Source organism: Pelodiscus sinensis, chromosome 7, assembly GCF_052426305.1.
Source record: "Pelodiscus sinensis isolate ZL-2025 chromosome 7, ASM5242630v1, whole genome shotgun sequence".
Taxonomy (NCBI): Eukaryota; Metazoa; Chordata; order Testudines; family Trionychidae; genus Pelodiscus; species Pelodiscus sinensis.
The window spans coordinates 72,279,802-72,307,177 of record NC_143058.1 but is presented as its reverse complement, the minus strand read 5'-3'; the positions used below and the strand labels follow the sequence as shown (position 1 = coordinate 72,307,177).

Here is a 27,376-nt window from a genome sequence, read left to right as displayed (position 1 = left end):
TCTGACATGCAGAGATTAGCGGGTGTGCACTGGACATTAGTAGCTGAAAGTAGCACATGCAGAAATAAACAGGTGTATAATGGAAAGCTAATATAACAGATTCTAAATGTGTCTTACTAATTTCACACACACTGTGATCTGTAATTTGTTGTAGATTTTACATGATTATACTGAAATTCTCTCCCAGTCAGAGTATTGCCAGCTTTTTTGGGCTAGATGATGACCTTGTATGGTACCCATCCCTAGGAAAGGGTACTGTGAAAAGGGATCTGGGGGTCATAGTGGATCACAAATTAACATGTCAACAATTTTAAACAGATTAAAAAACCCATCATTCTGTGATACATTAGCAGGTGTATTTAAAGCAAAACATGAGAAGGTAATTCTACCACTCTACTTGGTGCTGATTTGGGGTCAGCTGGTGCCACATTCTGGGTACTACGTTTCAGGAAATATGTGGATAAATTAGAGTAAGTCCAGAGAAGAGCACCAAAAATGATTAAAGATGTAGAAAACATGAACAGCGATGGAATGCTGAAAAAATGAGTTTGTTCAGTCTGCAGAAAAGAAGACAGAAGGGGACAAGAGAACAGTTTTCAAGTGCATAAAACAGTTACAAGGAGAAGGGAGAAAAATTGTTCTCTTTATCCTCTGAAGAGAGAACAAGAAGCAATGGGTTTAAATGGCAGCAAGTGAGGTTGGATATTAGGAAACATGTCTTAACTCTCAGGGTATAATAAATTGCCTGGGTTAGTGGTGAAATCTCTGCTATTGGAGATTTTTGAGAGTGGGTTAGGAAAACACCTGTCAGAGGTGGTCTAGATGAGGGGTCGGGAGCCGATGGCCCTTCCTTAATTGGGCCCGCAAGGCTTGGGGCTCCATTGCCCCCTCCCACAACAGGGTAAGCAAGAGCTAGTGCTCTCGCTGTGCAGGGGGGCACCAAGATGGCTAAAGCACCGGTGCCGGCTCCCTGCTATTACGGGACAGTGATGAGCCTTGTGGGCTGGATCTAGGCAAGCTGTGGTCAGCATTTGACCTCTGGGCTCTCCCTGGTGAGGGAGGAAATGGCTCTGCATTGGAACGGCAGCGCAGGCCAGGCTCCACCCTGTTGTTCCCATTTCCCATTTGGAAATCCCAGCCAAAAGGAGCAGTAGGGGGTGATGCCCACAAATGCAGGGTGGTGTGGAGCCACCTGTGCAATCCCCCTGGAGCTGTACCAGGTAGTGTCCCATCCATTGCCCCCTTCCGTGCCCCCGTCCTATTCAGACCCCACCTCGCTGCTGCACCTCTGCTCTCACACACATCCCATACTCAGCCTGCTCCTGCACCCCACCTCCTGCCCAGACCCCCCAACCCCAGACTCTTTCTGTGCCCTCCTTTGTACAGAGACTCTGCATCCTGAGCCTCCCTCCTGCCCTGAATCTGCATTCCCACTCTCAGCCCACTCCTGCATCCTATCGCCTGCCTAAACCCTGCACACTACCTCCTGCCCAGACTCTGTACCATCACCCACTCCCTGGTAGCTTCCTCCCACACACTGAACCCCCTCATTTTTGGCCACACCCCAGAGCCTAGGGGTGCCCACAATATCTACCTGCCTAGGCCCTCCGAAGAATTAATCTGGTCCTGGTGGAAACCCTGACACTTGGCACTCCCCCATGCAGCTGGAGTGCGAGGGGTATCCTAACATCCTGAGTTGCATGAGTGAGGTGAGTAATTCTTTTCCCCCCTGCTTATCAGTCAGGAGCCATGCCCATGAGGGTTGTTTTTTGCTTCTCACTTGCATGCGGTCACTGACTGATTTTTCTGTAAGGCTGTGTCTAGACTACACCTCTCTGTCGACAGAGAGATGTAGATTAGACACGTCGATATTGCTAATGAAGCAGGGATTTAAATATCCCGTGCTTCATTAGCATAAACATGGCTGCCGCTTTTTTCCAAAACAGAGCTTTTTTGGAAAAAAAAATGGCAGTCTAGACAAGGATCTGTCAAAAATAAAGCCTTTTTCAAAAGATCCTGTATTTCTCAAAACATGAGGTTTACAGGATCTTTCGAAAAAGGCTTTATTTTCGACAGATCCGCGTCTAGACTGCTGGGGTTTTTTTTTCCCGAAAAAGCTCCATTTCGAAAAAAAAGCGGTGGCCATATTTATGCTAATGAAGCGTGAAATATTTAAATCCCTGCTTCATTAGCAATTTCGACATGCCTAATCTACATATCTCTGTCAACAGAAGGATGCAGTCTAGACGTAACCCCAGTCAAATGACTCCCGACCCAAAAAAGGTTCCCTGTCCATACTCTAGATGATACTTAATCCTGACTTGAGTTCAGGGGATTGGACTAGATGACCTCTCAAGGTCCTTTCCAATCCTACTCTTCCATGAGTCTGTAAGAGACACCTTTTAAAGTAGTTTAAACTTATTTAGAACGTGACCAGTTAGGCCACTTCAATGTGAATTTCTAGACTATTCTCACTTTCAGAAAGCCAGATTCTGATAGTACCTTATTCTATTAGACATCTGATTGCAGTCATTGGTACTGTTCTTGAAGTTAAGATATTTAAGGATCTTATCCAGGATGATTAGCAGAAAAATGTTAAATATTTATCATTTAATGGTAGTTTCAGAATTTTATTTTCAGCATTTGTGCTTTCTATTTTAGGTGGTGGCCGAAACCCAATAACTCCTCGATACTTGCGACATTTCAATACAGTTACTATTAATGAATTTGATGATGATTCCATGTATACAATTTTCTCTAGAATCTTAGATTGGCATCTCTCTACTTGGTAAGTAACTTTAGTATATTGCAAATGGCTAAACTAAATATTTAAACTATGTCTTTTGGAAGTGCACTAACAAACCTTTCTAGGGCCCTGTTCTTGAGCAGAATTGAGCATCTGAGGTTCCCATTGACTTGACAGGTTTTCAGGGGTTTTGGGGAATACAGCCTCTTATTAGGAATCACCTATGGAAAAAGTGCTGTTTCATAAATTGCTTCTGATAGTGTGTTAGAATAGTTCAAGTTGCTTCAGTTAATTCAGATGGTTTGAAAATATTTTTTCAATTTAAAGTAAATAAAAATATAGCCTTATCAGGGTTATTTGGATTATTCTAAGAAGCCGAGGATTTTGTGTAATATATTATACTTATCATCACCTGTTTTTACCAGTTTTAGCAAATCAATACTTAGAATACCATTAGCTTCTTCCTTTAACATTTTAGTATCTGCAAGAAGTCAGTAAAAATAGCAAGTTAGTCAATTGGTGGAATAGAATTCGAATGAAAAATCCATGTGTTAATTGTTATTACTATGTACTTTTTGATGTATTAAAATATCAAAAATATAAATTATTGTTGAATCTGAATTTCATCTTATATGATTTCGTTTATACACTGTCTAGAAACGTGGATTTTTCTTTTTCGGTTTTTTGTGAAAGCGTTTTTCATCTCTTATTTAATGTAGGTCTCTTAACACTAGACCTGTGTTTAAATATCAGTTTTCACCATGTGACTAATCCTGTGAAGTACTGAGCACTTACTTCTGTAGGAATTGAGGGCTCTTCTTTGAAATATGTTCTCCATATAAGTTTTCCTTTTTGTGCTAAGGGCATGTAGTCCAGAGGGGGCCAACTGCCATTCAGTTCCTTCTTATTGCTTCAGACTATGAAACAGAGCTGCTTACTGACCTGGTCCTATAAATTAATAACTGACTTACTTTAACCTTGTTGTGATGGGATTCTGGAGTGCATCCTGGAACTGTGGGTTTCTCTACACAGCAAAGTTATTTCGGAATAACGGCTGTTATTCTAAAATAACTTTGCTAGCATCTACACAGCCAAACCGCTATTTGGAAATGCATTTTGTGTGTAGATGTGTTATTTCGAAATAACTACAGGCAGTCCCCAGGTTACATGGATCCGACTTACATCAGATCCCTACTTACAAACGGGGTGAGGCAACCCTGCACTAGCTGCTTCCCCCCAGCAGACCAGGGAGACGCGAAGCTAGCGCCCCCCCCCCCCCCCCCCGCCCACAGCAGACCAGGGAGACGCGGAGCAGCTTTTCTCAGCAGACCCCTCAGCTTAAGAATAAAGGACTGAGGGAAGTGAGGTGTGGGAGAATAAAACTGAGCTCTGGAGAAATGTTTGGCTAGAGTTTCCCCTACAATATGTACCAGTTCCGACTTACATACAAATTCAACTTAAGAACAAACCTACAGTCCCTATCTTGTACGTAACCCGGGGACTGCCTGTATTCCAAAACATTTTACTTCAAAATAATGTTGTAGTGTAGCCATACCCTGTGAGATTGTTGAGACTGTGAGTAAAGTAATCCTTTACTCACCAATTTGGGTTTTCTCTCAGAATACCTTCTGGTGACAAGCAACAAACCCCAAAAGGTTGTTATTGCATAGTATAACCGTATGTGGAGCCCCACACCGAGTTAGATTGCATTAATGCATAATCTGTCTCATGGTACCCTACATGGCATGCTTTATATGAAATGCCACAATTATATATGAATGATGAATATGGGGTTTAAAGGGCACTCCCCCAAGGTATAAAGTGTCACCCTAGTAAATACTCCTATCCCCATAATTAGTTCATAGTTAGTAAAGATAAGGTAGTAAGATTGGCTACTTTTTTTTTCAATTTATTTGATAGGTTTCATTTCAATCAGGAATTTTAAAAAAATCCTCTCCCGGTGTCAGTGGAGGGTTTTATTGGGGGTTCTACTAAAACCCCTAGATTTAAATTATATCCATCATGCAATGGTGTGATGCCTATTAACAATGGACATACTTGATATACTTTTGTTTGGGGGAGTTGCACATCCCCAGAAATGTGCAGAAGGTAGGTCCAGCCATTTAGGACTTTGGAGCTAAGAAAGAGGGATGGCAAATTGAAAATCCCCAAGAAGAAGGAAGAGGCAAAAGGAACTGTTTCAGAGAATGGGGGAAAGTGCAGTAGCAATGTAGAATGCCAGGACACATAAAGTGAGATTTCCCCAAGATGAAATGTGGGTTTGAAGGATTATGCAGATGACTCTTGTGGAAGGATAAGAAATAAAACTACTACTTCCCTTTTAAAGATGAGATGGGGCTGCCAACGGGGAATTGTGGGTGCTGTCTTGCAATGTTTGTTGATTCAGGAGGATTTACTGAAGGTCATGGGCAGGGGTAGGTAGAGTTAAAATGCATTACTGGGGAGAAAAAAGTTGCCCAATAGCAGAGAGACCGAAAAATTTAAAAAGGAAATTTAGGTGGAAGCCAATGGGAGTAGTGCATTTAATCATACTGGTTACAGAAAGAAGGTAGACAGCCAAGGCTGCACATGAGTAAATAAGGGGCAAAGAAGGAAGAAAGGCCTAGATTAACAGAATTAGACCATTCTAGATGAAATGATACAAGCCAGAATGAAAATAGAACTGCCCCTGAGGAAAATAGGGCAAAAAAGGAAACGATTGAACTAGGCTCAGGGAGAAAAGCAGCCCAATCACAGCTCCAGAACCATTGGAAGGGTGAGAAGCAGAACCTAGGGAGTAGTTCATGGGAATTGAAGAGCTAGAGGACTTAGAGAAGGAAGAGAGCAGTGGACAAAAGCAGGCCTGGCCCTAAGACAAGGGGGAAAAATATGAGGAGAGTGGACTGCTGGTTGCATGGTGTGAAGATTTGTGGGTTGAGAATGAATTATGTGGACCAGCCCTTAAAATGTATTTTTTGCATATAGAGGATGGAATGTGCTGGAAAAGAGAGTATTGAAGACCATTGCGAGGGAAGGGGGTCTGTGAGGGGTCTGGAGTGGGGTGGGAAGGGATGCCACCCCAGACCCCTCATAGCCCCCCCTTACGATAGTCCGGCTCTGCCCCTGTCAGTTTCAGCAGCAGCTGAATCGGGGATGCCTGCAGTAGAGCAGCTGGGGTGCTGCCGGGTTGGTCCCACAGCGCCGAGGGGCGGCGCTACGGCACCAACCCAGCAGCACTCCAGCTGCTCTTGGGGACGCCTGAGTGCTGCCGGGTTGGTCCCGCAGCGCCAAAGGATGGCGCTGCGGGACCAACCCGGCAGGACCCCACCTGCTCTGCCCCAGGCGTCCCCGATTCAGCCGCTGCTGAAACAGATCAGCGGCTGATTCCAGGAAGCCCGGGGCAGAGCTGCTTTGCCCCGGGCTTCCTGGAATCAGCCGCTGATCTGTTTCAGCAGCGGCTGACTTGGGGACCCCTGGGGCAGAGCAGCTGGGGTCCTGCCGGGTTGGTCCCGCAGCGCCGTCCTTTGGCGCTGCGGGACCAACCCGGCAGCACTCCAGCCGCTCTGCCCCAGGCGTCCCCAAGAGCAGCTGGGGTGCTGCCGGGTTGGTCCCGCAGCCCCGAGGGGCAGCGCTATGGGACCAACCCGGCAGCACCCCAGCTGCTCTGCTCCCGGCTTCCCCGATTCAGCTGCTGGTCAGTTTCAGCAGCAGCTGAATGTGGGAAGCCTGTCCGGCTGCCCCAGCACTTCTGGGTTCCTGATGGTGCTGGACCATCAGGAGTCCCGGAGAATTGGATGCTGGACTAATGGAGTTTTACTGTACCTAGATCATGGATGGGCAATAATTTTGATGGGGGGCACACCAAGAATTAGGTAAGTGGCCAAGGGCTGCACGCTTCCATGATATTAATGGAGGATGTGTGGGATCTGTGATGGAGGTTGGGTAAAGATGTGAGCTTGGGGTAAGGGATTGGGGTACAGGAGGGAGTGTGGGACCTGAGGCAAGAGACTGGTGTGCAGAAGGGGATGCAGGATCTGAGAGGGGAAATGGGTGCAGGAGTGCAGGAGAGGGGTGCAGGGATCTGGGTTGTGACCATGAGTAGAGAGGATTGATCTAGGAGGGAGTTGTGATCTGGAGGAAGGGCATAAAAGGAGGGTGCAGGGTGTAGGAGGGGATTGTGATCTAGGGCAGGTATACAGGAGGTGGTGCAGGGATTTGTATTGCAGGATATGGGAGGAGGTAGGGTGTAGGAGGGGCAGTTGGTTGCAGGGAATGAATGGGTAAGGTACCAGAGGAAGGCTCTGGCTGGGAGACACTTAACCTGGGCGACTCCCAGCCAGCAGCCCAGCAGGTTCCTCAGACAGACTCCCTCCTTTCAATGCCCCTGCATGCTGCTCAGAGCAGTCAGCTGCAGGGGTTATGTGCTGCTCTGTATGCTGTCTGTCCTGAAAATAGGCAGCTCCCATTGGCCAGGAACAGGTTAATGGGATCTGCAAGATTGTGTTGGGGGGGCAGTGTGCAAACCCTCTCCCCATGTCCCCATATGCTTACAGTGTTCAGAGAGCTGCTCTGAGCAGTGTGTGGAGCTGGGGCAGGCAAGGATCTTGGCTGAGGCTCCCACTGGGCCATGGAATGGATCCAGTGGTGTGGTGGGACGTATTCTGCCCTCAGGCCATATTTTTCCCAACCCTGACCTAGATGAATATTGAACTGTGTAAGAACCAATTATGAAATGGCAAATTGGATCCTCCTCAGAGCTCATTCTACTAGAGCTCCTACAATGTTCTTAAGAACTATTTCCATCATATATATTTGCACAGAAGTCACCTGGGAATCAGTGCACACATTCACGAAATACTGTTCTGTTATGGAAACTTCTAGCTTGCATGATATATTCAGCAAAACTGAGCTTTGGTTTTTAAACTGAGCTTAAACTTCAACCCTCCACACCTGGACTAGTGTTTGTGAGTCACCATAAGCGGAATGTGTATATGGACAAGCACTGAAAGGAAAAAGAAAAGTTACATATCTGTAGAGTAACTGGAATTCTTCGAGATGTTTCTCATTTACATATACACATATTCCACAACATTCCCTCTTTTCCACTTGCTTCCAAGTCCTATAGCCTTTGAATTCTGTGTTGGAGAAGGAACTTAGGGGCAGTTGGTATATTCTACTTGTGTTCTCTCAGTGCAGAACACAAGGACTTTCGTGGCACATGCATGGCAGCAATCAACACCGCTGACCAAAAGACTCTCATCTTGAGCGCACAGGCATCTGTATATCACTAGACATGGAGAAGATATATGCACAACACATATGTGCAAGTAGCTAACTTTTTTAGTAATGCAGTTTTGCAGATGTGATACAAAATTGAAATATATAATAATCACAAACAAAAACAACCCTCTTGGAATAAAATGGAAAACTTCATTTTGTGGGAAAAATCTTGAATTTTGAAAAAAAATTGTTTTCTACCTTGAAAGGTAGAATTGTCTTTGCATTATAAGCAAGCAAATATGTTTTTTTTCCCCTCTAGAGGTGAGAGTTACTATAGCCCAGTAACTTCAAATGGTGCCTTAGTTGTTTCAGAGAGATGTCAGATAAGCATAGTGTGTATGGTCAGTGATGTATCTAGATGTGAGGTCTAATTATAGAATGTCTTGAAGCTTGTGTATGCTGCTTCTAGAAGTGTGCTGAGGTCTCAATGGCCACCAGTCAATTAACTTAAAGAAATGTTGTGACTTCTTCTTCAGGACTGCACTTTCAGTGGTGTGCACCTTAGAAGTAGCATCACAGAGGCTGCTCTCTCAGGGTATATCTACACTACCACCCTAGTTTGAACTAGAGTGGTTAATGTAGTCATACGAACTTGCAAATGAAGCCCGGGATTTGACTTTCCCGGACTTCATTTGCATGTTGCCGGGCACCGCCATTTTTAAATGTCCGCTAGTGCGGACTCCGTACCCGCGGCTACACGCGGCACGAACTAGATAGTTTGGACTAGGCTTCCTATTCCGAACTATCTGTACGCCTCGCTATCTGTATCTAGTTCGTGCCGCGTGTAGCCGCGGGCACGGAGTCCGCACTAGCGGACATTTAAAAATGGCGGTGCCCGGCAACATGCAAATGAAGCCCGGGAAAGTCAAATCCTGGGCTTCATTTGCAAGTTCGTATGACTACATTAACCACCCTAGTTCGAACTAGGGTGGTAGTGTAGACATACCCTCACTTTTAGCACTTAGGTCCCTGGAGGAGAAGCTCAGTGGGTTGTTACCATCACTGAATCTGATAAATTTACCTTACTGTAAACGATTTCCACATATCTAAACCAGACTGATGCCTCAAACTAGAGGGCAATTTATAAAAGTTTAAGCTTGGTGCTATTTGAACAGCAAAGTTACTGTAAAATTGGCTCAGAGGGGTAACTATATTAATCTGTAACTTTAAAAACAATGAGTAGTCCTGTGGCACCTTAGAAACTAACAAAAATATATATAGTGTCATGAGTTTTCAAGGGCAAAACCCACATCTTCAGATGAGCTGAAGTGGAGTAAAATTAGGAAAAACCCTCATAATGGTATATTCAAAATAATAATAATCAGGGCTCGACAAATAGTGCCACGGGCAAGTAGATTACACCCCCGAAGAGCCGGCGCTGAGCGATCTGTGTATGTGTAGAACGATCTGCGCATGCGCAGAGTGCAGAACCACGTAGCTGGCGAGCGGGGCTTGCTGTCTCTCGGCGAGCCCTGATAATAATAATAATAAATAAAGTGGTAGAATCCTCAATATTTTCTACAATTATTAGTTTTGATTCACAATCCTACTTGATTGGAAACTCCATGAGTCCAGCAAGAGCAGTAGAATTTATAAGATTGTCTATAAGGAAGTATCATCTTGAGTCTTAAAACTGGCATTGAGGAGTGAAGCAGTGTTTAAGTATGTATTTTTAGATTGATGAACTGTGAAAATCATTTTTTAATTAGCATTTTCCCAATTTGTCAGTTACAACTTCCCATCTGAATATTTACTCTTGACTCCACAAATCATTAATTGTACTATGGCACTGTATAAAGAAGCTATGAAGAACCTGCTCCCCACTCCAGCCAAATCACACTACTTGTTCAACCTCCGTGATTTCTCCCGTGTTATTCAAGGCGTTTGTTTGTCACGACCTGAAACAACAGACTCTGTAGAAATGCTAAAGCGTCTTTGGGTTCATGAGGTAAGTCTTCTATGAGTAATAGATTTTATATTATATTTATGAAAAATAATTGAAGATTCAAAATTAGCCTTAGAAATTTTCCATGTGTGCATATCTGTTTAACTTTGATTAATGTCAGTATAAAATGAATAGAATGGTAGCATCAACTACTAAAACGATTACGTTATTTTTTATCATGCAGGTTCTTAGAGTGTATTATGATCGCTTAGTGGATAATGCAGATAGAGCCTGGCTTGTTGGGTATATCCAAGAGGCAGTGAAAAGTCATTTAAATGAAGACTTTCATGAACTTTTCAAGAGCCTGGACTTCAATTATGATGGTAAAGTGGAAGAGGATGACTTACGTAGTCTGATGTTTTGTGACTTTCATGACCCCAAACGAGAAGACACAAACTACAGGGAGATCAATAATGTGGACACATTGAGATTAGTTGTAGAAAGCCACTTGGAAGAATTTAATAACATGAGCAAAAAACCTATGCAACTTGTTTTGTTCCGATTTGCTATTGAACATGTCTGTAGAATTTCACGGATCCTGAAACAACCTCGCAGCCATGCCCTTCTGGTTGGTGTTGGAGGCAGTGGCCGTCAGTCCCTCACTCGATTAGCGGCACATATGGCTGATTATACGCTTTTTCAGGTCGAAATATCTAAGAGCTATGGTAACAATGAGTGGCATGAAGACTTAAAAGTCATCCTAAAGAAATCTACCGAGGGTGAGATGCAAGGAGTTTTCTTGTTCACTGATTCTCAGATAAAGAAAGAGTCATTTTTAGAAGACATTAACAACTTATTAAATGCGGGGGAAGTACCAAACCTCTTTGCAGTAGATGAGAAGCAAGAAATTTGTGAACGAATGCGTCAGATAGACCGCCAGCGAGACAGATCAAAGCAAACTGATGGTAGTCCCATAGCTCTTTTTAACATGTTCATTGATCGCTGCCGAGACCAACTCCATGTAGTGTTGGCAATGAGTCCCATTGGAGATGCTTTTCGTAATCGCCTTCGAAAATTTCCAGCTCTTGTTAACTGTTGCACACTTGACTGGTTTCAGGTAGAGTTCTTAATTATGTACATATTTTTGATACAAGTACCTCCAATTCCTTTTTCGAAATATGACCTCAATTCATTTCATGTCAAGTAGTTTGCTCTTTAATTCTGTTAATTAACAGTTAAAATATTTTCTGGATTTTCCTAGAATGAGAGGGTGATACTCCACCCTACTGATTTCTGAGGGATTGCACAAAGTGTAAATAAAGACAAGATTTTACCCAGAATGTCACTATCACTAAGATTAATACCTGAGGCTATGTCTAGACTGCAAGCCTCTTTCGAAAGAGGCTCTTTCGAAAGAGAGCGTCTAGACTGCACGTTGAACTTTCGAAAAAGCGGCTTGCTTTTTTGAAAGAAAGCATCCAGTGAGTCTGGATGCTCTCTTTCGAAGAAGCCCTATTTACATTCAAGAACGCCTTCTTTCGAAAGAGGAACTTTCGAAAGAAGGCGTTCTTCCTCGTAAATTGAGGTTTACCGCCGTCGAAAGAAAAGCTGTGTTCTTTCGATTTAATTTCGAAAGAACGTGGCTTGAGTCTGGACGCAGGTGAAGTTTTTTCGAAAAAAGGCTACTTTTTTCGAAAAAAACCCTGAGTCTGGACACAGCCTGAGTAAACAGAACAGTAGAAATTAAAGAATGAACTCATGTCAGGTCACTGATAGAGTAGGGTCAGAATTTACTGCCTTGGTGTCCTAACAGGTCTCTGGCTCCATTGATGATGATAATAAGAAGGCTGCTTGTGTGTGTGCTCAATGGTGTGTGCCGTGTTGACTTATTCAGCAAACCCTGAGAGAGTCCCCCGAAGACCACAAATCAGATAAGGATAAAAGGTGTCCAGCCAGGTTTATTGTTAAGTGAAGTACAGTAATAGTTGTCAGTAGACTCTACCGAATCACTATACACATGTACTCATAACAGTGGCCCAGCACAACCAGTGGGAAATTCCCATGGCCCCCAGTCTGGACAAAGACTGCCCCTCCCAAGACACCACTTTAAATACAGTTACAAACAAGTTACACAGTCAGGCTGACACCTTCTGACATTGTCTGGTTACCACTCTCTGATGCTTCTTAGATATCACCCATCACTCTGTACCTTGTGGTTTGATTAGATCATCTCTATCCATCATGCTGTCATTTTAGATCCTTTCCTGAACCTGGGTCTAGATCTGCGGGGAGTGGGTAGCAAGGTTTTTTTTAATGAGCTAGTGGGTACCATGTGCTTTCAACTTATGATCAGTACCAATTACTGTTCTATACCTGGGCCTATTACCAATTAGTGTTTTGCACTCTCAGCCCAGTTTGTGCCAAGTTCTTTGCGCAGGGACCTGCCTCTTGCTTACAGATTAGCTTTACTTTATGTTTTGTCCATTGTTTGCTAGGCGTCAGGCCTCAGACTAGGCCTGTGCTCCATGGGCTTATTTATGTTTTAGGCCTTCATCTTCTACATGAACTATCCAATGTACTTGGCTTGCCAAATCTCAGAGTTGATTTGCTAAGTTCTTAAAAAAATATGGATTTGGTGTTTATTGGCAAAAACTCGTAGATAAATTCCCCAGCCCCAAACATCACCTTCTTCCCTACTACCTGCAAACTACTATAATCTCTCTATATGTTATATTTCAGATACCTATATTATACTAACAGTAAGGTTCAAAATTTGATCAGACAAGTTAGGAAATTCAGACTTATGCAATCTTTAAAGTGCATTTCTATATCCCTGAACCCCATTTTAAATTGGAGAGGGTCTAAGTAAGTTATAAACAGTCTTTTTAGCATATGCGCAATGTGTCACAGGTGGCATGTGACTGGGGTTCATCACTGAATTTGGTCTGCTGGATCATTACCTTTCACAATTTGGGCCAGGTACTGATGAGGAATGCAACACGCATGCTGATGCATACCTGTTTCCCAAGGTTTTCAGACCTCCCAGTAATGGTAACTTAACTGATTTACTCCAGGCAGTGTCAAGGATAAATCAGTGGGAACACAGCATTTCCATCTGATAAAAGATTCATGCAATTAAGCCTGCTCTATCTAAAACTGCAGTTTATTAGATTTAAGGACACATAAACATAAGTATAGGTTTAGAACGTCCCAGATATTCAATTGACATCTGAAATGGTTTGAGCAATTAACAGTAGGTTCACAGTGGCCAATTGTCACTAGAGAGAAAAGATGTCAGGAGAAAAGTCTCTCGAGATTACTTCAGAAGACTGCTCCAAAGTATGCTTTATTATCTAAACTTTTTATAGCTAACTTCTACAAAACATACAGGTCATACTGACCCTTACTGGATAGTCACTTTTTCTAACTTTCAATAAGCGTGTAATATCAAAAGCATCTAGACTCGTTTTTCATCCACTTACCATCTTTCATTCTCAGCTATTTTCTTTTTTTCTCCCATCCTCCGATACTGATTAGCATAAACTGCCAAATAGTTTTGACTTTGCATCCAACTGCCTGTTTTCCAATTGACCTTTAATTATGTAGTGTTCTATTTACTTAACATATGGTGGCTAAATGCACATAGTATGGTTGCAATTGATTTGATCACATTCTGGGGTACACCCTCAAATCTAGGACAACATAGCTATTAAGGTTGTATTTAAAAATACTTATACGTATGTACAAAGGAAATAATTTCTACATTTCCCATAGTTCCCTTTTGAGGAATAAACCCTACCTCATTTTAATGACAGTTGAGAGAAGACTCTCTCCCCACCTGCTGTAGAGCCAGCAAGAGGTAGGGAGCCAGCTGGGAGGCCAGCAGCTGGGCCAAGGAGGCCAGTGGCAGCGGTCCAAAAATGACCTCACTGGTCTAGCAAAATTCCTCATCTAAGACCAGTCAGGTCCTGAGGGTGCTGGACAAGGGAGATCCAATATATATTAACATCTGAGAAGAGATTTATAAATTGCGGAATTTATGAAATTCTGTACGATTCTATTGATATTTTGATATGATTTTTAAATGGGTGATATTAAAAACAAGAATAAATTACTGAATGTGTTTTTAATTAGTGCTGTCCTGGACTCTGACACATTCAACATGCTTCATTTATGACCTACTCTATTCTAAGAGAAAAATCAGAGTTGTAATTCAGAAATGACTGTTATAACTTGTCTTGCAGATCTGCCATTGAAGACATATTTTTAAATATTCACATCAAAATACAGTTTAGTATTCACATCTATTAAACTTATGACTACAGGGTTCATGCACATATAGGCCACTCTCCTAAAAAGACTTACTTATACACAAGCTTGACTTTTTCTACTTGGGTATGTCTAGACTGCATCCCTCTGTCACCAGAGGGATGTAGATTAGGCAGGTTGACATTGCAAATGAGGCAGGGATTTAAATATCCCGTGCCTAATTGCATAAACATGGCCACCGCGTTTTGCCGACTCAGCACTTTGTCAGCAAAAATGGCAGTCTAGAGGGGGATCTGTCGAGAAAGAAAGCCTTTTTTTGACAGATCCTGTAAACCTCCTTGCAGGTTTACAGGATCTACACTGGCCGCTTGAATTTCTGCAAGAACACTGACTTCCTACTGTCTGAAATCAGTGCTTCTTGCGGAAATACTATGCTGCTCCCTTTCGGGCAAAAGTCCCTTTTGTGCAAAGCTTTTGTGCAAAAGGGCCAGTGTAGACAGCTGAGATTTGTTTTGCGCAAAAAAGCCCCGATTGCGAAAATGTCGATCGGGGCTTTTTTGCAGAAAAGCGCGTCTAGATTGGCACAAACGCTTTTCCGCAAAACTTTTCCATTAAAAACATTTGCGGAAAATCATGCCAGTCTAGACGTAGCCTTTGAGTATTTAATGGAACAACTCATATATAAAATTAGTTAGTATTTTCAGATTTGGGGAAATAGAAAATTCTGTGAATTCTACATGCACAGGTACAGTGAAGCACAAGTAGTATATGATCATTAACACATCCTTCTTCCACAATGTGTAGAGCAAAAAGTGTAAGCACAGATTGATACCGGTGTGGTAAGTTCCTCTTAAGATTCTTCCTTTTGCTAAGTAAGCACTCTTTAAAATTAACCAGTTTCAAGAGACTCAGCAATGCATCTGTTAATGTAATGCCATATTTCAGTCTAATAATTGAATGTATCAGTGTTATGTGCATTTGCTTGTGCAATTTTGCAGTTTTTGGTTTCTTTTTAAAGCATGATTCTGTTCTGAAAAGCGACAGAAAACATGACAACTCTTTACTCATGCTTTCTTCCTGTGTGTCAGTCATATCTTTTAAGTGTAATATGTAGGTCACACAATTAATCATATTTAACTCAGACAGTTGACTCAAAAAATTCATTGCAATTAATTGCACTGTTAAAGAATAGAATAGCAATTGAAATTTAATAAATATTTTGGATTAAATCTTTTTTCTACATTTTCAAATATATTGGTTTCTCTTACAACACAGAATACAAAATACACAGTGCTCACTTAATATTTTTTACTATAAATAGATAGAAAAATAAATAGTATCTTTCAGTTTACCTCATACAAGTACTGTAGTGCAGATTCTTTATCATGAAAGTAGAACTTACAAAGGTAGACTTTTTTTGTACATAACTACATTAAAAACAAAACAGTGTAAAACTTTAGAGCCTATATGTCCACACTGTCCTACTTCTTGTTCAGCCTATGGCTAAGACAAACAAGTTTGCTTAAATTTATGGGAGATAATGCTGCCTGCTTCTTGTTTACCTAGAACCCATCATCAGCATGAACACATGTCATCTGGAATGGTGACTGAAACATGAAGCGACACATGAATCTTTGGCACAAATGCCACGTAAATATCTTGTAACACATAGCTACAACAGTGCCATGTGAACGCTTGTTCTCATTTTCAGGCGACATAGTAAATAAGAAGTAAGCAGCATTATCTCCCTTTAGCTTGTTTGTCTGAGTGACTAGGTGAACAAGAAGTCGGACAGAGTGGACTCTAAAGTTTTCCATTCTTTTATTTTTGAATGCAGTTTTTTGTACATAATTGTACATTTGTAAGTTCAACTTTCAAGATAAAGAGATTGTAGCAGGTGAATTGAACAGTATTTTTTTTTGTTTTTTACAGTGCAAGTATTTGTAACCAAAAATAAATTAAGGACTGTGCATTTTGTATTGTGTTGTAATTGCAAATGATGTTTTTAAAAATGTAGAAAACATCAAAAATATTTAAATAAATAGTATTCTATTATTGTTTAACAGCATGATTAATTGTAATTAATTACTGTTAATTTTTTGATCACTTGACAGCCTTAAAAATAAGATTTTTCTACTTTTTACACTTTTTAGCCATGAAAAGTTAAAACTACTGAGACTAGCAAAATCTTTATTATGGGCAATGATGTTCCAGAAGGAAAGTACCCAGATGGACTTGAGTGGCTGAACTTGAGTTTATAGTGTTAGAAATGAAAAAAAGAAAATTTTTACATTTAAACCCAGGGATGTGGTGATATGAAAATCAATGGAAAAACAATTAACCAAGAACTTGACAATGACACTTCTCTGGAGTCACTTTTCAAAGTACAGCAATATTTCAGAATTCTTCTGTACCCCAGTTTACATTTTAAGTTCTATCTATTTGCCTTATTTACTCTAATAGTTCTGGAAATAAATATCGAACTAAATGGCTGCGTCTAGACTGGCATGATTTGTGGAAATACTTTTAACGGAAAAGTTTTTCTGTTAAAAGTATTTCTGCAAAAGAACGTCTAGATTGGCATGGATGCTTTTGTGCAAAAAAGAATCCGTGCCCAGTATAGGCCATTTTAGCCATCGGGCTTTCTTGTGCAAAAAATTAAGGTGCCTGTCTACACTGAGTGGGAGCGTCAAAGTATTTGCGCAAGAAGCACTGAATTCTTACATTAGAATGTTCGTGCTCTTGCAAAAATTCAAGCGGTCAGTGTAGACAGCTGGTAAGTTGCCAGTCTAGATGCACCCAATGTGTTTTTAAAAGCCAGCTTTACTTTTTATAGAAAAAACAGAACAGTGCAGTTTTCTGCAGTAAATTATGATGTGTAAACAAAAATTCAGTTTTTTTTTCTAAAATAAGCTTTCATTAGACAAAGTTATAGCCATTTTTATATAGAAAGTTTATGAAAAGAAACCATATAAGTCTTTAAGTCTTTCATTTTTTCACAGTAAAGCCTCCATTGCCTAACCTCCATTTAATCAAAGAGTAGTCAAATCTTCTTTGGCAACACTATGTACCTTGCATTGTTCTCACCCTACTTATTTGGAGCCCCATTTTCCTGATGTTTCAAGTTGAGGGAAAGCCTTTCAGAAAACTAGAGTTGTTCCATAATAGGTTTTCCCTTTTTATATTAATGTGGAAATGAAAAAAAATCTGCATGTAATAATTATTTCTGTGTTAGGTGGAATAATATTATATTTATTTTAAATTTAGCCATGGCCTGAGGATGCACTGCAAGCTGTTGCATCTCGCTTCTTGGAAGATATTGAAATGTCAGAGGAAACACGTGATGGCTGTATTGATATGTGTAAAAGTTTTCACACTTCTACCATTGTTTTGTCTGACTTGTTCCATTCTGAGCTTCAAAGGCACAACTATGTTACACCTACTTCCTACCTGGAATTAATCTCCACATTCAAAGTCTTATTGGAAAAGAAACGCACGTAAGGATGTATATGTATTTTGCTAGGGGAGCCCAAAGTTCCATTATAGTTTTCTATATGTAATTAATTTGTGTAGCTAACCTAATAAAAAAGTTAAATATACTTAAATAGCCATTCCTTGGATATATTTGCACTCAGTGGACTAAACAGCCAATTACACCGAGTTTAAATCTTGTATCCTATTAGACCAATTCTAATATTCTTTGTTAAGCTACTTCCTATTGATACTTTAAAATATATATTTTTTCTCATATAGTCCCAGACCCTTGAAACTACATCTGTTCTGCAAGGTAAATACCACTGAATATCACTGAGTTTCTGTGTAGAGATACATAACCTCTTCAAGAGAGGTGGAGTTTTAGGTCTATGGGACTGTATATAAGCCCTGAAAAGAGAAAATAAAAAGATTAGTATAGTTATGAACCATCTAGGGATATTTGTCGAGGTCACCAGAATGCCTAGTAGTGACTCTTTCATGTCTTAATGAAAATAGTAGAAAAACAATTTTCTACTTGTCCTTGACTTCATTATTTCCTCTTGATTAGTGCAACCTCCTCGCCTCTGTGTTTCCTGACACACAGATTACTCTTCTCAGTTCCATATAAAACATAGCTACTAAAATAATCTTCTTGACCATATATTCCCTATTTTGTCTCCTTCCACTAAGGGTCTTCATAACTCTTTACCCATTTACTTTTCCACTCTTGTTTTTTTATCTTGTCAGTTCACCTCCTCATCTGTGCAACCAACAAAGCCAGCCTTGATCACCCACTTGTCAGTTTTTCTACTCTTAAGGCACTTATACAGTGTTGAAGTAGTGTAACCAAGGCTGTGTCCAGACTCAGGGGTTTTTTCGAAAAAAGTAGCCTTTTTTCGAAAAAACTTCACCTGCGTCCAGACTCAAGCCGCGTTCTTTCGAAATTAAATCGAAAGAACGCGGCTTTTCTTTCGATGGCGGTAAACCTAATTCTACGAGGAAGAACGCCTTCTTTCGAAAGTTCCTCTTTCGAAAGAAGGCGTTCTTGAATGTAAATAGGGCTTCCTCGAAAGAGAGCATCCAGACTCGCTGGGTGCTTTCTTTCGAAAAAGCAAGCCGCTTTTTCGAAAGTTCCGCGTGTAGTCTAGACGCGCTCTTTCGAAAGAGCCTCTTTCGAAAGAGCCTCTTTCGAAAGAGCCTCTTTCAAAAGAGGCTTGCAGTCTAGACATAGCCCAAGTCTTAGTGAAGTAAGAATCAGGTGCACAAATAAGCTGAACTATATTGACCCATGTAGGGGGCAAATAAAACAAAATGGAATTTTAAGGATGGAGTGAAAATAGAAATTTGGGGAAGGGGGTAACAAAAAATTGACTATATTTATAAAAATGGCTGTAAATTAAGCACTGTTTGATGTTACTTTTAGTGAGGTGATGAAAATGAAAAGAAGATATGAAGTTGGCTTGGAGAAACTGAACTCTGCTGCATCACAGGTGGCCTCAATGCAGTATGAGCTGGAAGCTCTACAGCCTCAGCTAAAGGAAGCTAGCAAACAAGTTGATGAGATGATGTTGGTTATTGAAAAGGAATCCTTGGAAGTAGCTAAAACTGAAAAAGTAGTGAAAGCTGATGAAGCTGTGGCAAATGAGCAAGCAATGGCAGCAAAAGCAATCAAGGATGAATGTGATGCTGATTTGGCACAAGCCTTGCCTATTCTGGAGAGTGCTTTGTCTGCTCTTGACACTCTTACTGCACAGGTAAAGCTATCTATACATGTGTATACATTGACCAGGTATTCAAACAAAAACAAACCGCATCTGCCGTCAAAAAAAATGTGAATATGCTGCATAGCTATTACTGGTAATTGTCAAATGTCATATTGTTACGGAATTAAAAGTTGCATCATTTTGGGGTATCTGAAATTTTTTAAAACATTTAGTTTCAAAATCAAGGCATTCTTTTATTTTCATTTCCTGTGAGGACAGCTATAACTTAGGCTAGTGAACTTTAATTTGTATGATCTCAGAAGGTGTAAAATCAAACATTTCTCACCCTATCCATTTTAAAGTTAATAATCATAGTAATATTCTGAATCAACAACTGCTAAGTTAAAAAGAGACTAGAAACAGAGGCTAAGAATCTGTGCTGCAGTTTTAACTTGAAGGCCAAGTGGAAGTAGTGAGGGCTGAGGTGGCTTTATGCTACTCTTATGTTCTCCCCATTTGCTCATATATGAAAACTAGTACTGTAAAGGGGTATGTCTACACTGCATGGCTATTTCAAAATAAGCTATTCCGGAATAGTTATTCCAAAATAGCTTATTTTGAAATAGCATGCCTACACTGTCGGGAAGCCTCAAAATTAGTCCGAGGCAGGCTTTCCTGATGTGGATGCGCTATCTCAATTTAGAGCCCTAGGAGGCACTGGGGAAGATTAAGTTAGGATGGCCCTAGTGAGGGGCTATTTTGAAATAGCAATGGAGCGTCTACACATATCTTATTTCAAAATAGCTATTTTGAAAAAAGCGTTATTTCTTGTAAAATGAGGTTTACACATTTCAGAATAAGCCATCCGTTATTTTGAAATTATTTCGAAATAACAGAATGTCTGTATAGACACTCACATTGTTATTTCAAAATAATGCTAGTTATCTCAAAATAATGGTGCAATGTAGACACACCCCAGCATATATAGAATTATTGTGATGGCATTAAAAACGAGGAGCTAATGCTGTTTCAGAAGTAGTGATATTTATGTAATTTATTCAAGGATATCACAGTTGTGAAGTCCATGAAGAGTCCTCCTGCTGGTGTCAAGCTAGTTATGGAAGCTATATGTATCCTGAAAGGCATCAAATCAGATAAAATTCCAGATCCATCAGGCTCAGGAAAAAAAATAGAGGATTTCTGGGGTCCAGCAAAGAGAGTCCTAGGTGATATAAGATTTCTGCAGTCACTTCATGAATATGATAAAGACAACATTCCTCCAGCTTACATGGCTATCATCAGGAAACAATATATCACAAATCCTGAATTTGTGCCAGACAAGGTTCGAAATGCTTCCACAGCAGCAGAGGGTCTGTGCAAATGGGTCATAGCCATGGATTCCTATGATAAGTAAGTAAGCATTGTGTAAAAATAAATGAATTTAGTCTATTCTAATACTAAGGGGGATTTAAAGTTTGTTGGAAATTCTAGCTGGTTAGACATAGTCACTGGTAAAGATTATTAGCTGTTGAAAGGGAAGTATAGGATCTGATTTTCAAATGTGGGTACCTTGGATAGAATGCAGTGGTTAATATTACAACCAAAGTAAGCAAAATGTTAATTCTGGTTTCTCTTCATCCTTTTTGCACGTATTCATCGGAAGAGTATTATAATGCTAGTGGGAAGGGAGGGCTCCTCATTTAGTTTCTGAGGACTGGGTTAAACTCCACCTTGGAAATTGTTTTGTAGGTATTTGCTTACCTCAAAAGAACTGTTGATTTTTTCTATATCTTATTTGTGCTGTCATCCCATCAATGTATAGTATCATCATAACACATCCCTAGAGTCTGCATAAATCTATCGAATCCACTTTAAGAGTCTAAACTCAGCCTACAATCTGAAATTGAGTATCAAGACCTGATATGGAGAGGAATCTTTCTACTAAATGTAACAAAATTTAATGTGTGAGTTCATGTTCTTCTTTGAGTACATGCTTGTCTCAATTCCAAGTAGGTGTGTGCATGCTGCATGCAGTTACTGGGAGGCTTTCCCCTAGTGTTATCTGTCACATTGGTTTAGGCACCCCCTGGAGTCATGACTGCATAGTGCTATGTATAGGGCCATGCCAACCCACCACCTCTTCAATTTCTTCTGACCACCTGTGATAATTGGTCAGAACACCTATTCTCATTTGCTTTGGCAAGCTCTTTACCTAGAGGTTTTCTGATCATTGCCTGTAAATAGTTACATCCTAGTTGTCTAGATAGACTAATCAGAGAATTGTTCTCAGGGTTGTCCCCTTTTCCTCTGGTTCCAGTATCAGAACATGCCTTGGTCTCTGGGGTTTAAACCTTGCACAGTGAGTAGTAAGCCTATGCCTAGGAGAGCTCTTCACACTTCCTTTCTGATGTGTCTGGAGGAATTCAATCAGAAGGAGAGTTGTAAAATCTGCAAGGATTCTACTCCAGGACCCAAAAAGAAAGATCAATAGTTGAAAATTCTTCTCATGAAGATTACCCTTCACTCCCACTTAGAGCTAACAGGCCAAATCGACACCTAACTCATCTGCATCAGTGGAAAGTGAACTGACACCGATGAGGGAGGCCCGGACACCAAGAAAGGACTCTGGTAGAGATTCTCAGCAGTAGCATGGTTCTCCACAGAGAGGCCCAGTGCACACTAGCATGCAGCACCACTCCTGGTTTCTAGTGCCCTGTAAGTAGCAAAAGAAGTTGGATGAGGGGGACTCACTAACGCCGAGACCCTGGCAAAAGGACTTGAGCACAGTGAGGCCCCCACCGGACCATTCAAATGCTGCACCACCTAGCCCAGAACAGTTGACTCCTGCCGCAGTGAGAGGTTCTCTTTGGGAGAACTGTGGAGAGGCTTTGGAGCTTCCTGTCATGCTTGGGACCTTTGAGGTGGCTAAAGAGTTCATTGCCTTCACAGCCCCCCTTCTCTGACCAGGCAAGGCGATGCTTTGGCCCGAGAATGTTAGTGTCACAGATACCTTTCGCACAGTAAGAAGGATATGGTACTGAGCCAGTCACTGCTACCTTAGCACTGCTCTTTGATGCTCTCCAGAAGTAGTTTAGCAATGGAGCCACACCAGTCTCCCATTTCTCAGCTTCCCTCTCCTGCTCCAACCAGCACCAGTTATGATCCTCACATAGTGAGTCCTCTCCACTGGACTTGGAGGCAGAATTGAATGCATCCAGACAGAGCTAGTATAGATTAGATTAGATTCTGTGTCCAGGCATGCTATGTTTTGGAAAAGATACCTTTCCCCACACTGACAGCACAGTCCACAAAAGCACAGGCCTCTTCCTGGAACAGGTCCCAGTCCAGGATATCTGCAGGAATGCAACATGGTCGTTGATCTTCACCTTTACTTCTCAATATGCCATTATTCATTAAACTAGGGACTGTGCTGCAGTTAGCAGAACGATGCTTCAATTGGCGAATCCAGGAATTCTGAACCCCCTTCCAAGGAACTGCTTGGGAGACACCTACTTGGAATCAACACAAGCAAGTACTGAAAGAAGAAAAATTGTTACCTACTTTTTGTTTTTCAAGATGTGTTGTTCATGCCCATCTCTAGACCCACCCACATACCCCTCAGTCAGAGTAAATTGGCAAGAAGGAACTGAAGAGGTGGCTGGTCAGCAGGGTCCTGTGTATGGCTCCATAAAGGTGTCACTACAGGGAGTGACTAAATTGAACCAACAGATACCACTAGGGGAAAAAATCTTCAGGCAACTGTGCACATGGCATATACACACCTGTTCAGAATGGACATGAGCAACACATCTCGAAGAAGAAGAACAGTTACGAAAGATAGATAACCATTTTTACTGAAACTTCCTATCTAAGTGTGACATTCTTCAGGGTACAATATGGACTGTTGAACAGCTATGTTACTTCAATTCCCCAGCCTTAGGTGCCTTTTCTTTGCTTCACTTGTGTGTTCTGCTCAGACACTGCCTCCGCCATTTAAATTACTCCTAGCTATACTGTATTAATGCTATGGTCAGCCACCTTTGAATTACTCTGAAGAGCAAAACCAGAAAATTCTAAGTCTCAGACTTTCCATCAGAAATGTGTGTCTTGTACTGCCTCGCCACATTTCCTGGACAACACAAGCTCATATAAAGTCTATAATTGTATTAATAGAAAATTATCTGCACAAATATAATTTCCAAAACACATTGGTTTAGCTAAAACAATAAAGTTTATTGACTACAGAAAGACGGATTTTAAATCATTATAAGTAATGAGGCATAAAAGTCATAATTAGTTGCAAGAAAAAAAGTAAAACGCAACTAACACCTCAATTAACAAGCTAAGTGAATTTAGTCTCTTTCACCACACACTTCATCAGTCTTGCTGGCTTATTTTCTTTCAGACAGGATCCCTCCCACAGTCCAAAGCTATTTCCTTGTTCCTTGGGTGCTGCAGCTGCTGTGGGTAGAAAGAAAGGGAAGAATAAGTTGGGGCATCTCTTCCCCATTTTTATATTTTGAGAATTATCACCAGTTGGGGTTCAAGAGAGAAAAAAAAATGTGGGGAGAGGAACCTCTAGCTGTTTCTTTGCCAAGATGTATGTTTCTTGTTCATACCCTTTTTCCTGCCAAAGAATGCCTACCTAACCAGGTGATCGTCCATTTGATTTTGTTGAAACCTGGCTGAGGTATCAATTTGCCTTTTGTCTCGGAGCACATGTTTCAGTAATGTCATACAGTAGAATTTTATAATTTAACATACATTGTTGTCACATATTTTAACAGAACAGTAATGGTCAACAAAATATGAGTTTTGAAATGGTACCTTAGAAGGCATACTTTATATAAAATGTAGATAGTCTTGTAAAAGGGGGGGACATAGGGATACAGACTGTCTCATCTAGGAACAGCTATATATATCATAAATGTCTGCAGAAAGACTGCAGGTTAGTTCAAAACAAACAAACAAAAGTAGTGGTATATAATGGAAGAATGCTACTTTGTACCAAACCATGATCTAGCTTAGTACGATGTTGAGGGGAACAGTTGTAAAATATCTCCTAATAACTGTCTAGCCATTATTTGAAAATATATACATCACTTGTTCATTTTTATTTTATGTTGCAATTGTGCATTGTTTTTGTAAGTGATAGGACCATATCAGTAGTATTCATTCTATTGTACAAAAATGTGTGTGCAACTATTTTAAGTCCTCAAAAATGGCTTGTGCCTGCAGATAATTTTTAATCTGATTTTCACATCTATCTGCTTTATTTGTGCACACAAACATCTGTTTCCATGTGTAAGACACCTGTGAATATAATGTTGTAAAAGCAAAATATTTTGTCAGGGACAAAATCCATAGTGGCTTTAAAAATTTGTCTCAGTGTCTAATATTTGTATGTGTGTACTGTTTCTGCCATCTCATACTTTGGATGCATGGTGAAACTGAATACATAAAGTAATATTTTTGCTTTTTTAACAAAAAAAATTACCTGTTATTCTAGGAAATACTAGAATTTTTTTAAGTGAGTTGATGCTGTTTTAGCCAATTAATATTGACAAAAAAAGTTAACATTTTTGATAAACTGTTATATAATATACTGCAGTTTTCTCTAATTTAGCACATGATGGGATTGAATAGCAACAGTGATTTGAGTATGTGTGTGGAGATACAGAGATATATTCATACACAGTATGTTTGTGATACATTTAATTTACTAATTTATTTTATTTAGAGTGGCAAAAGTTGTTGCTCCCAAAAAGATAAAGTTAAATCAGGCTGAAGGGGAACTGAAGATTGCCATGAATGGTCTAAGAAAAAAACAAGCAGCCCTGAAGGAAGTTCAGGACAAACTGGCTGTACTCCAAAAAACTTTGGAATCAAAGAAGCAGGAGAAAGCTGATCTAGAGAATCAGGTATATAATAAATATTGATAAAACCACTGCTAATACTGATGCATTGAAAAAGTTGTTTAAAAATAAGGGTTCAACCATTATTTGTCATGTTCTTGTTTTATCTTGATGAGTAGACATCAGATGGAATATTGTGTCTCATTCTGAGCATCACATTTTGGGAATGATGTAGACAAATTGGAGAAAGTCCAGAGAAGAGCAACAATAATGATTAAAGATCTAGAAAACATGAATTATGAAGGAAGATTAAAAAACTAGGGTTTGTTTGTTCTGGAGAAGAGAAGGGAGAGGGGGGACATGAGAACAGTTTTCAAGTGCATAAACATTGTTACAAGGAGAAGTGAGAAAAATGTTCTCTTGTCTGAGTATAGATGAAGCAATGGTCTTAAATTGCAGCAAGGGCAGTTTAGGATGAACGTTAGAAAAAAAGTCTTAATTCCCAGGATGATTAAGCACTGGGATATGTTGCCTATGGAGGCTGTGAAATTTCCATTATTAGATATTTTTAAGAGCAAATTAGACACCTGTCAGAGATGGTCCAGATAATTCTCCTACCTCTGGTGCAGGGGACTGTACTAGAAGACCTCTCAAAGTTCTTTCCAGCCCTACCATTCTATGAGTATATGATCCTATGGTTGGTCTGATTTTGCAGTTTGGGGAATTGAGACAATTGACCTATTCATCACAAGAGAGAACAAGAAATGCCATATGGTTAAATGAGCAGAAGGAATGATTTTTGCAGGTGGTACAGATTTTTGCAGATTTTAAGGCAGCAAATCTGTCTTAGCAGTAAAAATCTTTTCACCAGCATGCCCTATTTTTCTAACTAGGAAGCAGTCCTTAATGTGTTCATTAGACCAGAGAATTCAATCAAAGATTACTTTAATCCATGGCATCTTGGAATTCCTGTTATACCTTCAGTCTTTTGGTCTTGCTCTTAGATCACTGAGAGTGCATCAGTGGTGATTTTGGCTTTAAATCCACTCATCCATGGGAAGTCGGTGTTTTCCAACTGCATGGTAGTAATGTTCCTGCAATAAGTCACTCATCTCCATCCTCTGATTAAAGAACCAGTTCCTTTATGGTTCTACTATTGTCTTAGGCTGTGTCCAGACGCAGGGCTTTTTTCGAAAAAAGTAGCCTTTTTTCGAAAAAACTTCACCTGCGTCTAGACTACAGCCGTGTTCTTTCGAAATTAAATTGAAAGAACACGGCTTTTCTTTCGACGGCGGTAAACCTCATTTCACGAGGAAGAACGCCTTTTTTTGAAAGTGCTCTTTCGAAAAAAGGCGTTCTTGAATGCCAACAGGGCTTTTTAGAAAGAGAGCATCCAGACTCACTTGCTGCTTTCTTTCGAAAAAGCAAGCCGCTTTTCCGCTTGCAGTCTAGACGCTCTTTTTCAAAAGAGGCTTTTTCGAAAGTATCTTTCGAAAAAGCCTCTTTCAAAAGAGGCTTGCAGTCTAGACATAGCCTTAGAGGTTGTTATGGGACCTCCATTTAAGCCAGAGGTCTCAAACCACAGCCGGAGGCCATCACTAGGTGGAGCAGTTGTCTGTTCCTGTCTTGATGCCTCATCCCTTCCTGCCAGGGCCCTGCCCTCTGCCCCCTATGGCATCCTATCCCCTGAGTGATACGACCTCAGGAATTATCAGAGAGGGGATAAGCTTGGTGTAGGGCGGCGGCAGCAGCAGTCTGGCCTCCCAGTACTCCTCCCAGCAGCAAGAGCAGATAACCCAAGCCCTAAAAAGATAACCCCCAGTGACTAAGGCTATGTCTATGCTATAGAGGTTTTTAGGAAAAATGGCCATTTTCCAAAAATAACTTCAATTCTGACCACACTGCTATCATATTCTTTAGAGAAAAAAATCGAAAGAACAGAGGGGTTTTTCCAACAGCGGTAATCCTCTTTCTATGAGGAAGACTCCCTTTTCTGAAAGAGCTCTTTCAAAAAAAAAAAAAAAAAAAAAAAAAAGGCACGTGGAAATGGGGTAAAGGGTTTTTTTTTTTTCCTGAAAAAAGAGGCCTCCAGGAAATAATACAGGTAACCTGGTGACCACTCTGGCCAAAGTAATCACAACTCTATAGGTCTCCTGGCCCCTCT

The 27,376-nt window shown here is 40.6% G+C and overlaps 1 protein-coding gene across 3 annotated transcripts in view; it reads left to right on the top strand.

Annotated features, from left to right (window-relative positions):
* The window catches only part of DNAH7 (dynein axonemal heavy chain 7), a 239,243-nt gene that overhangs the window by 141,689 nt on the left and 70,178 nt on the right, over nt 1-27,376 (top strand). For all 3 annotated transcript variants that reach the window (XM_075934215.2, XM_075934214.2, XM_025182029.3), the window contains 7 exons: nt 2,662-2,788; nt 9,755-9,974; nt 10,156-11,028; nt 17,448-17,677; nt 19,078-19,408; nt 20,421-20,767; nt 25,098-25,278. In XM_075934215.2, coding sequence (XP_075790330.2) covers nt 2,662-2,788; nt 9,755-9,974; nt 10,156-11,028; nt 17,448-17,677; nt 19,078-19,408; nt 20,421-20,767; nt 25,098-25,278 — 2,309 coding nt within the window. The remainder of the gene's footprint in view (nt 1-2,661; nt 2,789-9,754; nt 9,975-10,155; nt 11,029-17,447; nt 17,678-19,077; nt 19,409-20,420; nt 20,768-25,097; nt 25,279-27,376) is intronic.